The following is a 15,010-nucleotide window of genomic DNA, read 5'->3' on the forward strand; positions in this document are numbered from 1 at the left end:
CTCTCTCTCTCTCTCTCTCTCTCTCTGTCTATCTCTCTCTCTCTCTCCCTCTCTCTGTTTCACCACCACCCTCCCATATCTCTCTCTCTCTCTCTCTCTCACTCTCTGTCTCACTCTCTCTCTCCCCCTCCTACCCCCCTCTCTCTCTCTCTCTCTCTCTCACTCTCTGTCTCGCTCTCTCTCCCCCTCCTACCCCCTCTCTCTCTCTCTCTCTCTCTCTCTCTCTCTGTCTCTCTCTCGGCATGGGAAACATGTTTACATTGCCAAAGCAATAAACTAAAAGGAATATAAACAATCAGAAATGAACTGTAAACATTGCACTCACAAAAGTTGTAAAATAATATAGACATTTCAAATGTTATATCATTGATATGTACAGTGTTGCAACAATGCTTTATTGGCATGGGATACATAGGTTTACATTGCCAAAGCAAGATAAAAATATAATAAACATAAGTGAAACAAACAATAAAAATTAACAGTAAACATTACACTCACAAAAATTCAAAAATAATAAAGACATTTCAAAAGGAAAATAAATAAACATAAATATAGGTTGTATTGACAATGGTGTTTGTTCTTCACTGGTTGCCATTTTCTTGGGGCAACAGGTCACACATCTTGCTGCTGTGATTGCACACCGTGGTATTTCACCCAATAGATATGGGAGTTTATCAAAATTGGATTTGTTTTCGAATTCTTTGTGGGTCTGTGTAATCTGAGGGAAATATGTGTCTCTAATATGGTCATACATTTGGCAGGAAGTTAGGAAGTGCAGCTCAGTTTCCACCTTATTTCGTGGGCAGTGTGAACATAGCCTGTCTTCTCTTGAGAGCCAGGTCTGCCTCTCTCAATAGCAAGGCTATGCTCAATGAGTCCGTACATTGTCAAGGATTTTCTTAATTTTGGGTCAATCACAGTGGTAGGTATTCTGCCACTGTGATTGCAAAATTTTTTGGTTGATTGTTTCCAGTGGGTCGAATAGGTATTTTTTTGCTTTCTCATTATTTAGTTGGGTCTAATTGTGTTGCTGTCCTGGGGCTCTGTGGGGTCTGTTTGTGTTTGTGAACAGAGCCCCAGAACCAGCTGGGTGAGCTGACTCTTCTCTAGGTTCATCTCTCTGTAGGTGATGGCTTTGTGGTGGAATGTGTGGGCGTCACTTCCTTTTAGATGGTTGTAGAATTTAACAGCTCTTTTATGGATTTTGATAACTAGCGGGTATTGTCCTAATTCTGCATGCATTGTTTGGGGTTTTGCGTTGTACACAAAGTATATTTGGGTCTCAATTGGGTGTTTGTCCCTTTTTGTGAATTATTGATTAGTGAGTGGACCCCAGACCTCACAACGATAGAGGGCAATGGGTTCTATAACTGATTCAAGTATTTTTGCCCAGAACCTAATTGGGATGTTGCGCTTATGTTCCTTTTGATGGCATAGAAGACCCTTCTTGCCTTGTCTCTTAGATCATTCACAGTCTTGTGTAAGTTACATTTTACATTTTAGTCATTTAGCAGACGCTCTTATCCAGAGTGACTTACAGTTAGTGAGTGCATACATTATTTTTTAATACCGGCCCACCGTGGGAATCGAAACCACAACCCTGGTGTTGCAAACGCCATGCTCTACCAACTGAGCTACATCCCTGCCGGCCATTCCCTGTGCGCCGCCCCATGGGTCTCCCGGTCGGCTACGACAGAGCCTGGATTCGAACCAGGATCTCTAGTGGCACAGCGATGCAGTGCCTTAGACCACTGCGCCACTCGGTAGTTCCAACTGTTTGTCAGTTACCTGTCGTGTTGATGTTTAGGCCGAGGTAGGTATAGTTCTTTGTGTGCTCTAGGGCAACAGTGTCTAGATAGAATCTGTATTTGTTGTCCTGGCTACTGAACCTTTTTTGGAACACCATTATTTTTGTCTTACTGAGATTCACTGTCAGGGCCCAAGTCTGACATAATCTGTGCAGAAGATCTAGGTGCTGCTGTAGGCCCTCCTTGGTTGGGGACAGAAGCACCAGATCATCTGCAAACAGTAAACATTTTACTTCAGAGTCTAGTAGGGTGAGGCCAGGTGCTGCAGACTGTTCTAGTGTCCTCGCCAATTGATATACTGTATATGTTGAAGAGGGTGGGGCTCAAGCTGCATCCCTGTCTCACCCCACGGCCCTGTGGAAAGAAATGTGTGTATTTATTGTTTGTGTACAGTGATTTTATAATGTCATATTTTTTCCCCCAACACCGCTTTCCATCAATTTTAATAGCAGACCCTCATGCCAAATTGAGTCAAAAGCTTTTTTGAAATCAACAAAGCATGAGAAGAGTTTGCTTTTGTTTTGTTTTATTTGTTTGTCAATAACATTGTGCAGGGTGTATACGTGGTCTGTCATACAGTATTTTGGTAAGAAGACAATTTGACATTTGCTCAGGACATGTTGGAGTCTGCTTTTGATGATACTGCAGAGGATTTTTCCAAGATTGCTGTTGATGGGAATTATTGGGGTCAAATTTGTCTCCACTTTTGTGGATTGGGGTGATCAGTCCTTGGTTCCAAATACTGGGGAAGATGCTAAAGCTGAGGATTATGTTAAATAGTTTAAGTATAGCCGATTGGAATTTGTGGTCTGTATGTTTTATCATTTCATTTAGGATACCAGTGTAGATGGAGGGTTTGTATTTTGTCCTGTCCTTTATTCAATGTAATTGGATAATCTGTTGGTTCTGGTCATCTTTAATAGCTGATTTGTAGTTGATCGTTTATATGTTTTTGCTGTTTTTTCTTTGTTATAGGCCCAAAAATATTTGAGAATTTTATCCATACATCTCCATTTTGGATAAGTAATGACATTTACATTTTAGCAGACACTCTTATCCAGAATGACTTACAGTTAGTGAGTGCATATACATATTTTTCATACTGGTCCCCCGTGGGAATCGAACCCACAACCCTGGCGTTGGAAGCGCCATGCTCTACCAACTGAGCTAGTGTTGTTGTTGGTTTAGTGTGTTCCAATTTACCCAGAAGTGGTTAGATTGTATGGATTCTTCAATCACATTGAGCTGATTTCTGACATGCTGTTTCTGACATGCCTTCGTTTTTCTTAGTGTATTCCTGTATTGTTTTAGTGTTTTACCACAGTGTAGGCGTAGGCTCAGGTTTTCTGGGTCTCTCTCTCTCTCTCTCTCTCTCTCTCTCTCTCTCTCTCTCTCTATTCATTGTGTGTGCATGTGCATGTGCATGTATGTGTGTGTGTGTGTGTGTGTGTGTGCGCGTGCTTGTGTGCGTACTTGTGTATGTATGTGCGTGTGACTCACATGGCACTCGTGTCCCTCCCTCAGGTTGTATGTGAGGTCCAGCTGGATGTCCTGGACAAAGCGGCTGGTGTACTCTGGGTAGAGGTCCAGTACTTGGTACAGACCACTCAGGTTGATACACTGCAGGTCACAGTAGGTTAGAGCCTTCACATCCGCGTTGGTCTTTATCACCTGGTCATCTATAGACATGTTGGCCCCGATCAGGTCACCTTTACCTGGGGAGGGAGAGGTAGGGATGGAGGTTTCAGACAGAGAGCTGGAATAGTACCTGGCGCCGACGAGGATGGCGGCCTCGCGACTAGCTCTTAGGAAACTTTGAGGTATTTTGTTTTTTACATTATTAGCTCAGAAAGTGTTTTGTATCATTACATACAGCCGGGAAAAACTATTGGATATCAGAGTGGCAGTAACTCACCAGCATTACGACCAGGAATACGACTTTCCCGAAGCAGAACCTTTGTTTGCTCTCCCCAGGGCAATTCAACTGATTCCAGCGGCTGACCCAAAACATCGGCGGCGGAGGAGAGGCACTCGGAGCGGCCTTCTGGTTCGATTTAGGAGGCGCGCATACCACCCACCGCTTCCAAGTATACTACTCGCTAATGTTCAGTCTTTGGTTAACAAGCTCGACGAGCTCCGGGCAAGGATTTCTTTCCAGAGAGACATCAAGGCCTGTAACATACTTTGTTTCACGGAATCGGTCCAGCCAGATGGGTTCTCAGTTTATCGCGCAGACAGGAATAAATATCTCTCCGGGAAGCTGTGTTTCATGATTAACGACTCATGGTGTTATTATAGTAACATACAGGAGCTCAAGTCCTTCTGTTCACCCGACCTAGAATACCTCCCAATATAATTTTCTTAGGTTATAGTCACGGCCGTGTATATCCCCCCTCAAGCCAATACCATGACGGCCCTCAAAGAACTTCACTGGACTTTATGCAAACTGGAAACCACATATCCTGAGGCTGCATTTATTGTAGCCGGGGATTTTAACAAAGCAAATTTGAGGACTAGGCTGCCGAAGTTCTATCAACATATCGACTGTTGTACTTGCGCTGCTAAAATCCTCGTCCATTGCTATTCAAACTGGTTATTAGGCCCTCCCCCACCCTCCTTTCGGCAAATCTGACCACAACTCCATTTTGCTCCTCCCTTCCTATAGGCAGAAACTCAAACAGGAAGTACCCATGCTAAGGACTATTCAACGCTGGTCTGACCAATCGGAATCCACACTTTAAGATTGTTTTGATCACGCGGACTGGGATATGTTCCGGGCAGCTTGCGAAAATAATTTAGATGAATACACTGAAACGGTGACTGAGTTTATCAGGAAGTGTATAGGTGATGTTGTGCCAACTGTGACTATTAAAACCTACCCTAACCAGAAACCGTGGATAGATGGCAGCATTCGCGCAAAACTGAAAGCGCGAACCACCGCATTTAATCATGGTAAGGTAACTGGGAATATGGCAGAATACAAACAGTGTAGCTACTCACTCCGCAAGGCAATTAAACTGGCAAAACATCAGTATAGCGACAAAGTGGAGTCGCAATTCAATGGCTCAGACACAAGATGTATGTGGCAGGGTCTACAGACAATCACGGACTACAAAAGGAAAACCAGCCACGTCGCCGACACCGACGTCTCGCTTCCAGACAAGCTAAACACCTTCTTCGCCCGCTTTGAGGATAACACAGTGCCACCGACAAGGCCCACTACCAAGGACTGTGGCCTCTCCTTCTCCGTGGCCGACGTGAGTAAGACATTTAAGCATGTTAACCCCCACAAGGCTGCCGGCCCAGACGGCATCCCTAGCCGCATCCTCAGAGCATGCGCAGACCAGCTGGCTGGTGTGTTTACGGACATATTCAATCTCTCCCTTTCCCAGTCTGCTGTCCCCACATGCTTCAAGATGGCCACCATTGTTCCTGTACCCAAGAAAGCAAAGGTAACTGAACTAAATGACTATCGCCCCATAGCACTCACCTCTGTCATCATGAAGTGCTTTGAGAGACTAGTCAAGGATCATATCACCTCTACCTTACCTGTCACCCAAGACACACTTCAATTTGCTTACCGCCCCAATAGATCCACAGATGATGCAATTGCCATCACACTGCACACTGCCCTATCCCATCTGGACAAGAGGAATACATATGTCAGAATGCTGTTCATTGACTATAGCTCAGCATTCAACACCATAGTACCCTCCAAGCTCATCATTAAGCTTGAGGCCCTGGGTCTGAACCCCGCCCTGTGCAACTGGGTCCTGGACTTCCTGACGGGCCGCCCCCAGGTGGTGAAGGTAGGAAACAACATCTCCACTTCGCTGATCCTCAACACTGGGGCCCCACAAGGGTGCGTGCTCAGCCCCTCCTGTACTCCCTGTTCACCCATGACTGCGTGGCCAAGCACGCCCCAACTCAATCATCAAGTTTGCAGACGACACAACAGTAGTAGGCTTGATTACCAACAATGATGAGACCGCCTACAGGGAGGAGGTGAGGGCTCTGGGAGTGTGGTGCCAGGAAAATAACCTCTCACTCAGCGTCAACAAAACAAAGGAGATGATCGTGGACTTCAGGAAACAGCAGAGGGTGCACCCCCCTATCCACATCGACGGGACCGCAGTCGAGAAGGTGGAAAGCTTCAAGTTCCTTGGCATACACATCACTGACAAACTGAAATGGTCCACCCACGCAGACAGTGTGGTGAAGAAGGCGCAACAGACCCTCTTCAACCTCAGGAGGCTGAAGAAATTTGGCTTGGCACCTAAAACCCTCACAAACTTTTACAGATGCACAATTGAGAGCATCCTGTCGGGCTGTATCACCGCCTGGTACGGCAACTGCACCGCCCGCAACCGCAGGGCTCTCCAGAGGGTGGTGCGGTCTGCCGAACGCATTACCGGGGGCAAACTACCCGCCCTCCAAGACACCTACAGCACCCGATGTCACAGGAAGGCCAAAAAGATCATCAAGGACATCAACCACCCGAGCCACTGCCTGTTCACCCCGCTATCATCCAGAAGGCGAGGTCAGTACAGGTGCATCAAAGCTGGGACCGAGAGAATTAAAAACAGCTTCTATCTCAAGGCCATCAGACTGTTAAATAGCCATAACAAGCACATTAGAGGCTGCTGCTCCCTATTGAAATCACTGGCCACTTTAAGAAATTGAACACTAGTCACTTTAATAATGTTTACATATCTTGCACTTCTCATCTCATATGTATATACTGTATTCTATTCTATAAAATTCTACTGTATCTTAGTCCATGCCGCTCTGTCATTGCTTGTCCATATACAGTATGTATATATTCTTAAATTCCATTCCTTACTAGATATGTGTGTATAGGGTATATGTTGTGGAATTGTTAGATATTACTTGTTAGATATTACTGCATTGTCGGAGCTAGAAGCACAAGCATTTCGCTACACCCGCAATAACATCTGCTAAACACGTGTATGTGACAAATAAGATTTGATTTTATTTGATTTGAAACATAGAATTAGAATTACTAGAATAGACAAAGCCACATCATTTCTAGGGCTGTATTTTTGTGTCATGGACTATTATTAATATAGTAATCTGATCAGTCATAGATCATAGTTAGAATATAGCATAGAATATATTGTATGTCATAAAGTGACACTATCTTTCAGTTTTTCTATTTACCGTGCCCTCATGTGTTGGATGTCTGCTCCATGTATTGGCTAGGTGTGCATGATGTCACAAGGAAGCTAGAATAGCCCTTGAGCTGTGCTAAAGTATTTATCATTGTCAAACTGAACTGTGAACACTGCTTATCTGCATTGGGTGCTAGGGGGTTGCTGGGGGGTGCTGATAGTAAGTAGTGCTGTCGTGACTCTATTCACCCCTTCCTCCCTCACTCCCTTTCTCTGTTTTTCTCCTTTCCTCTTCTCCTCTATCTCCCCTCTTTCACTGCTCACCCCCCCTTCTTTTGTGTGACACACACACTTGCTCAGAGCTTGGCTGAGCGGTTTTGGCTGTGAGAAGGTTTGTAAGGAGTTGGCGTAACGCTTTAGAGAGCTTTCACTGTTCCCAGATAGTCAATGTCAGCCTGACCTTCTGCACAGTCAGCAGGAGAGCTCTGAAAGAGAGTGTTGTCCCTGTTAAATACTGTATACACACATTACACAGCCACTCTGGCCCAGAACAGGGCAGCACGGCTGGCCCTTAAATGTACACGGAGAGCTAACATTAATAATATGCATGTCAATCTCTCCTGGCTCAAAGTAGAGGAGAGACTGAATTTATCACTACTAGTATTTGTGAGAAGTATTGACATGTTGAATACACCTTATGGAACAGCAGGGACTGTGAAGAGAAACACACACAGACACATGCATACACACACAGACACATGCATACACACACACGATAACATATGGACTATACACACATACATATAGATTCTGTATTGTAGCTACAGTGGGGGAAAAAAGTATTTAGTCAGCCACCAATTGTGCAAGTTCTCCCACTTAAAAAGATGAGAGAGGCCTGTAATTTTCATCATAGGTACACGTCAACTATGACAGACAAAATGAGGAAAAAAAATCCAGAAAATCACATTGTAGCATTTTTTATGAAGTTATTTGCAAATGATGGTGGAAAATAAGTATTTGGTCAATAACAAAAGTTTCTCAATACTTTGTTATATACCCTTTGTTGGCAATGACACAGGTCAAACGTTTTCTGTAAGTCATCACAAGGTTTTCACACACTGTTGCTGGTATTTTGGCCCATTCCTCCATGCAGATCTCCTCTAGAGCAGTGATGTTTTGGGGCTGTCGCTGGGCAACACAGACTTTCAACTCCCCTCCAAAGATTTTCTATGGGGTTGAGATCTGGAGACTGGCTAGGCCACTCCAGGACCTTGAAATGCTTCTACGAAGCCACTCCTTCGTTGCCCGGGCGGTGTGTTTGGGATCATTGTCATGCTGAAAGACCCAGCCACGTTTCATCTTCAATGCCCTTGCTGATGGAAGGAGGTTTTCACAAAAAATCTCACGATACATGGCCCCATTCATTCTTTCCTTTACACGGATCAGTCGTCCTGGTCCCTTTGCAGAAAAACAGCCCCAAAGCATGATGTTTCCACCCCCATGCTTCACAGTAGGTATGGTGTTCTTTGGATGCAACTCAGCATTCTTTGTCCTCCAAACACGACGAGTTGAGTTTTTACCAAATAGTTATATTTTGGTCTCCCAATCCTCTTCTGGATTATCCAAATGCACTCTAGCAAACTTCAGACGGGCCTGGACATGTACTGGCTTAAGCAGGGGGACACGTCTGGCACTGCAGGATTTGAGTCCCTGGCGGCGTAGTGTGTTACTGATGGTAGGCTTTGTTACTTTGGTCCCAGCTCTCTGCAGGTAATTCACTAGGTCCCCCCGTGTGGTTCTGGGATTTTTGCTCACCGTTCTTGTGATCATTTTGACCCCACGGGGTGAGATCTTGCGTGGAGCCCCAGATCGAGGGAGATTATCAGTGGTCTTGTATGTCTTCCATTTCCTAATAATTGCTCCCACAGTTGATTTCTTCAAACCAAGCTGCTTACCTATTGCAGATTCAGTCTTCCCAGCCTGGTGCAGGTCTACAATTTTGTTTCTGGTGTCCTTTGACAGCTCTTTGGTCTTGGCCATAGTGGAGTTTGGAGTGTGACTGTTTGAGGTTGTGGACAGGTGTCTTTTATACTGATAACAAGTTCAAACAGGTGCCATTAATACAGGTAACGAGTGGAGGACAGAGGAGCCTCTTAAAGAAGAAGTTACAGGTCTGTGAGAGCCAGAAATCTTGCTTGTTTGTAGGTGACCAAATACTTATTTTCCACCATAATTTGCAAATAAATTCATAAAAAATCCTACAATGTGATTTTCTGGAAAATAAATTCTCAATTTGTCTGTCATAGTTGACGTGTACCTATGATGAATATTACAGGCCTCTCTCATCTTTTTAAGTGGGAGAACTTGCACAATTGGTGGCTGAATAAATACTTTTTTCCCCCACTGTATGTGGTAGTAGAGTAGTGGCCTGAGGGAACACACTTAATGTGTTGTGAAATCTGTTGTGAATGTATTGTAATGTTTTTTTAAATTGTATATAACTTATTGTTGCTGGATCCCAGGAAGAGTAGCTGCTGCCTTGGCAGGAACTAATGGGGATCCTTAATAAATACAAATACGGGCCTCCCGAGTGGCACAGCGGTCTAAGGCACTGCATCGCATTGCTTGAGGCGTCACTACAGACCCATGTTCGATCCCGGGCTGTGTCACAGCCGGCCGTGACCGGGAGACCCATGAGGCGGCGCACAATTGGCCCAGCGTCGTTAGGGGAGAGTTTGGCCAGCCGGGATTTCCTTGTCCCATCGCGCTCTAGCGACTCCTTGTGGCGGGCCGAGCACCTGCAAGCTGACCAGGATCGCCAGCTGGACGGTGTTTCCTCTGAGACATTGGTGCGGCTGGCTTCCGGGTTAAGCGAGTAGTGTGTCAAAAAGCAGTGCGGCTTGGCAGGGTCGTGTTTCGGAGGATGCATGGCTCTCGACCTTCGCCTCTCCCGAGTCCGTTGTGGAGTTGCAGCGATGGGACAAGACTGTAACTACCAATTGATATCACGAAATTGGGGAGAAAAAGGGGTAAAAGTAAAAAAAAATATATATATATACAAATACTCACATACACAAAGACTCAGAGTCACAGATACTGTACACAGACATACACACTCACACAGAGAGGGGGAGTGGCATGGCAGGTGACAGAGGACTGTAGATTCAGCCCTATAATGGACTCTGATCCACAGGTGGCCTGTTGGGATGGAATCAGCCAAGTAGCATCACAAAGTGTTCCAACGATGGACTCCGTCTGTCTGCCTGCCTGTCTGTCCACGGCCTATCTGCCCTCCTATCCGTCTCTCCCCTCCCTCCCTTCTCCATGTTTCTCCCAGTATAGCCAGCACCATGTCTCACCCAGTATAGCCAGCACCATGCCATCCTTCAGCACCTCCATGGACCCGGAGCAGACGAAGAAGATGGCCTGCAGGGCGTCCCCCTGGCGCAGCAGGTACTCCCCAGGGGCACAGAACGTGGTCTTGATATGCAGGGACAGGGAGCGCAGGCACCCTCTGCTGGCCGAGGCAAACAGTGACAGCTCCAGGATCTCCTTGTTCAAGTGCATGGTGATGTCAGAGCGCAGCTCGTCTGGGAAGTCCTTCAGCAGCTAAGAGGGGTGATGGTGGAAGGGGGAGGGAGAGAGAGAGATGGAGACAGAGAGATTGTTAGACATGGCACGATTGCAGTTGCCCGTAAATTGCTATCTTGGTCAGGACCCTCTCAAAAAAATTGATTATTCATCTCAAGGGACTTCCTGATTTTTAAAAAAGGTTAAAAACGGTCAGCTAAATAAATACCATTTTAAAAGTGATGATGTCACCACAAATCAGCATGTCTAAGGCCACTTTGAATAAAGGCACTTTGGTGAAAATATTGCAAGTGTTTGCAATAAGTTGTGCTGACTTTAGGTTGTGCTGCATGGAGTGAGTTGAACTTTGGACCCAGCACAACTGGGGGTATCTTAAACAAACCATATTGAAAGAAGGCATAATGATACAACAGCACCACACACCAGCGACCTGTATTCATAAAGCATCTCAAAGTATGACTATCTACTCATCTAGGATCAGTTTTTCCTTACATATTATATTGAATGGACAAGGTGAACCTGATCCTAGATCAGCCCACCTACTATATTGAGACCTCTGCCTACACACTTATTCCCACCAGGAAACACCAGCTACATTACTGTGACATTCATCTCCAACATCTAATCATCCCTGACACACAACATCCGTCAGTCTCTGTTTCAGCAAATAGCAGAAAAGTGCTGAACAGAACATATCAATGAGTCATCATGACAACAGAGGCCCACTTTAATCAACAGGCCTATCTATAATTCATACATCTGTGATTCATCTCCCTGCCCTATCTGAATGCTCTGCTCTGTTATGTGTCTGCTGTCTGTCTCAAAGCAAACCGCTCATGAGGCATGATGGGCCACTGTCTCTCTCTTTGTCCTGCTTTGTAGCTCAGTTTATCCATCTCTCACGCGCTTTCTCTCTTGTTCTCTCTTTCACCACCCCTCTCTCTTTTTTATACATTTTCAGCCAAACTTCTTCATTGTCTACACTCTCATCATCAAGCCCTTGATAGTTGAATCAGGTGTGATAGTGTCGGGCTGGAACAAAAACCTGTAATAACACTCTCCCACACAGGGTGTTCAGATTGCTCACCTCGTTGGAGTCGATGCCATTGTTGACGGACCATGTGGTCTGGAAGTACTCCAGCATGCGCTGTTTGAGGCCCTGGGGCAGGTGGTGGACCCGGATGAAGTCCTTCAGGTCCTTGGTGCGGGTGTGGTACTGGGACCAGCGAGAGTACATCCTCTGAATAATGGCTGTCACGTTACCAAACACCAGGGCGTGCATCAACGCTGGAGGGGGAGGGTTGGAGGGAAAGAGGGAGGTGGGAAGGGAGGGACAGACAGACAGGAGGAGGGATTGGTGGGCAGGCAGGCCGAGCACAGACAGACAGGAGGAGGGATTGGTGGGCAGGCAGGCCAAGGACAGACAGACAGGAGGAGGGATTGGTGGGCAGGCAGGCAGGCCGAGGACAGACAGACAGGAGGAGGGATTGGTGGGCAGGCAGGCCAAGGATAGACAGACAGGAGGAGGAATTGGTGGGCAGGCAGGCCGAGGACAGACAGACAGGAGGAGGGATTGGTGGGCAGGCAGGCCGAGGACAGACAGACAGGAGGAGTGATTGGTGGGCAGGCAGGCCGAGGACAGACATACAGGAGGAGGGATTGGTGGGCAGGCAGGCCGAGGACAGACAGACAGGAGGAGTGATTGGTGGGCAGGCAGGCCGAGGACAGACAGACAGGAGGGAGGTTTGGAAAATAGGGTTTTGGTGGGGATCAATTAGGAGTTAGAGGGGCATGATATTGGGAGGTGGGTTTGGGGTTAGAGTGGGAGTAACATTGGGTTTGGGTGGTCAAATTTGGAGTTGGATGGGCAAGATATTTAGAGGTGGGGTATGATATTTAGAGGTGGGGCATGAGATTGAGAGGTGGGGCATGAAATTTAGAGGTGGGCATGAGATTGAGAGGTGGGGCATGATATTGAGAGGTGGGGCATGAGATTTAGAGGTGGGGCATGAGATTGAGAGGTGGGGCATGGGATTTAGAGGTGGGGCATGAGATTGAGAGGTGGGGCATGAGATTGAGAGGTGGGGCATGAGATTGAGAGGTGGGGCATGATATTGAGAGGTGGGGCATGAGATTTAGAGGTGGGGCATGAGATTGAGAGGTGGGGCATGAGATTGAGAGGTGGGGCATGAGATTGAGAGGTGGGGCATGATATTGAGAGGTGGGGCATGAGATTTAGAGGAGGGGCATGACATTGAGAGGTGGGGCATGAGATTGAGAGGTGGGGCATGAAATTTAGAGGTGGGCATGAGATTGAGAGGTGGGGCATGATATTGAGAGGTGGGCATGAGATTGAGAGGTGGGGCATGATATTGAGAGGTGGGGCATGAGATTTAGAGGTGGGGCATGAGATTGAGAGGTGGGGCATGAGATTGAGAGGTGGGGCATGAGATTGAGAGGTGGGGCATGATATTGAGAGGTGGGGCATGAGATTTAGAGGTGGGGCATGAGATTGAGAGGTGGGGCATGAGATTGAGAGGTGGGGCATGAGATTGAGAGGTGGGGTATGAGATTGAGAGGTGGGGCATGAGATTTAGAGGAGGGGCATGACATTGAGAGGTGGGGCATGAGATTGAGAGGTGGGGCATGAGATTTAGAGGTGGGGCATGAGATATTAGGTGGGGCATGAGATTGAGAGAAAATAAAAAAATAATGGGAAAGATTTACTAGAGGTTAATAATTCAATTTCCCCTTTACACACACTCGGTCTGACCTATGCTTCACTATACACACTATCCAGGCTGGCTAGGTGTTTGTTTCCATCTCACACACACTGGGGGTAGACAGGGGAGATGGGGCGTATGGGACACACACATACACACACACATCCCTTACTTCTCTATTCTCCCTGTGTGTGTGTGTGTGTGTGTGTGTGTGTGTGTGTGTGTGTGTGTGTGTGTGTGTGTGTGTGTGTGTGTGTGTGTGTGTGTGTGTGTGTGTGTGTGGTGTGTGTGTGTGTGTGTGTGTGAGTGCCCCCAGGCAGTCGGGGACATTTAACACAGCTAGGCTCATGAGCATTCAAAGGGAGAACACTTGCCACTGTGACCTCATTCAAACCCACAGCCCAAAACGTCTCTGGTTTGGACCAGATAAAAACAACCAGAACCAGTCCAAACCAGCAGAACAGCCACAAGACCAGTCCTTATCACAGTAAAACTAGATAAAACCAGACAAAGCTAAAAATATTAACATTACCTGGTGTTCACATACCTCATTCTGAATAGTTTTTACATGCATTAATTGTGATGTGTGTGTGTGCCCGTTGTGTGTGTGTGTGTGTATCTCCCCTACCTCCGATGAGCATGGTGCAGATGGAGAAGATCTTCTCAGCGTCGGTGTTGGCCGACACGTTGCCGAAGCCCACGCTGGTCAGACTGGACAGGGTGAAGTAGAGGGAAGCGATGTAGACACTCCTCAGAGAGGGACCGCTCAGCCCCGTCCCGTTCACCTCCCCCAGGAGGTCGTAGGGAGACTCCAGACGCTTCCCCAACTCATGGAGCCAGCCTGGAGACAGAGAGGAGGGAGGGAAACACATGGGCTTTGTTACAATTCTCTAGCCTTCTCTCGCTCAAAGTGTACACTCGTACTCTCCCTCTCATGACTTAGAAGAAGTGTAAGGAATATGGTGGAAACGTCCTCCAGTCATGATTGTGAGAGGTAGAGAATCAGAACGCAGCCATAGGATTTGTCCTAAATGTCGTAATTTGCTCTATATAGTGCACTACTTTTCACCAGAGCATTGAACTACATAGGGCAGGGGTCTCCAACAGGTTGATTGTAAGCTACCAACAGCTCGCAGCCCACCTATGAGTAACTCGCCAAACAATTCTGCATGCATTTTTCACGTGTTCCACCACAAACTGTCATAAACAAATATCACAAGTATCAGACACCTCAAGCTCCCAGCTACTATCCAATCAAACCACATTGTATTTGATCCCGCCCCTGGTTAGCCACAATTGACTTAAAAACTAACACAATATCTGGCAATTAATTTCCAGCAATATTGCCCCTGTATGTCTGTGTGGTGCGCGCGTTTGTCTATTATTCACTTTGTGTCGCCAGTTAGTGTTAATGATAACCGTCTTCTGGTTGGACAGAAAGAGAAAAATAACTTTTCCACATTTTGTTACGTTACAGCCTTATTCTAAAATGGATAAAATAAATAAAAAAACGAATAAATCTACACACAATACCCCATAACGACAAAGCAAAAACAGGTTTTTAAAAATTTTTGCAAATGTATTAAAAATAAAAAACAGAAATACCTTATTTACATAAGTATTCAGACCCTTTGCTATGACACTCAAAATTGAGCTCAGGTGCATCCTGTTTCCATTGATCATCCTTGAGATGTTTCTACAACTTCATTGGAGTCCACTTGTGGTAAATTCAATTGATTGGATATGATTTGGAAAG

At 46.2% G+C, this 15,010-nt stretch overlaps 1 protein-coding gene and 1 non-coding gene across 2 annotated transcripts in view; both read right to left on the reverse strand.

The window, feature by feature from the left end:
• Positions 1-2,914: 2,914 nt before the first annotated feature.
• On the reverse strand, positions 2,915-2,981 carry trnag-ucc. The gene has a single exon. It is a non-coding gene; the product is annotated as a tRNA-Gly (tRNA).
• A 327-nt stretch (positions 2,982-3,308) lies between these two features.
• The window catches only part of LOC121586704 (potassium voltage-gated channel subfamily H member 8-like), a gene marked incomplete at its 3' end in the record, with an annotated part of 68,490 nt that continues 56,788 nt past the window's right edge, over positions 3,309-15,010 (reverse strand). The window contains exons 8-11 of the mRNA XM_045216249.1: positions 13,883-14,095; positions 11,619-11,818; positions 10,300-10,549; positions 3,309-3,523 (exon numbers count right to left, since the gene is read on the reverse strand). Of these exons, the coding sequence (XP_045072184.1) occupies positions 3,309-3,523; positions 10,300-10,549; positions 11,619-11,818; positions 13,883-14,095 (878 nt within the window). The remainder of the gene's footprint in view (positions 3,524-10,299; positions 10,550-11,618; positions 11,819-13,882; positions 14,096-15,010) is intronic.

This window comes from Coregonus clupeaformis, unplaced genomic scaffold (assembly GCF_020615455.1).
Source record: "Coregonus clupeaformis isolate EN_2021a unplaced genomic scaffold, ASM2061545v1 scaf0650, whole genome shotgun sequence".
Taxonomy (NCBI): Eukaryota; Metazoa; Chordata; class Actinopteri; order Salmoniformes; family Salmonidae; genus Coregonus; species Coregonus clupeaformis.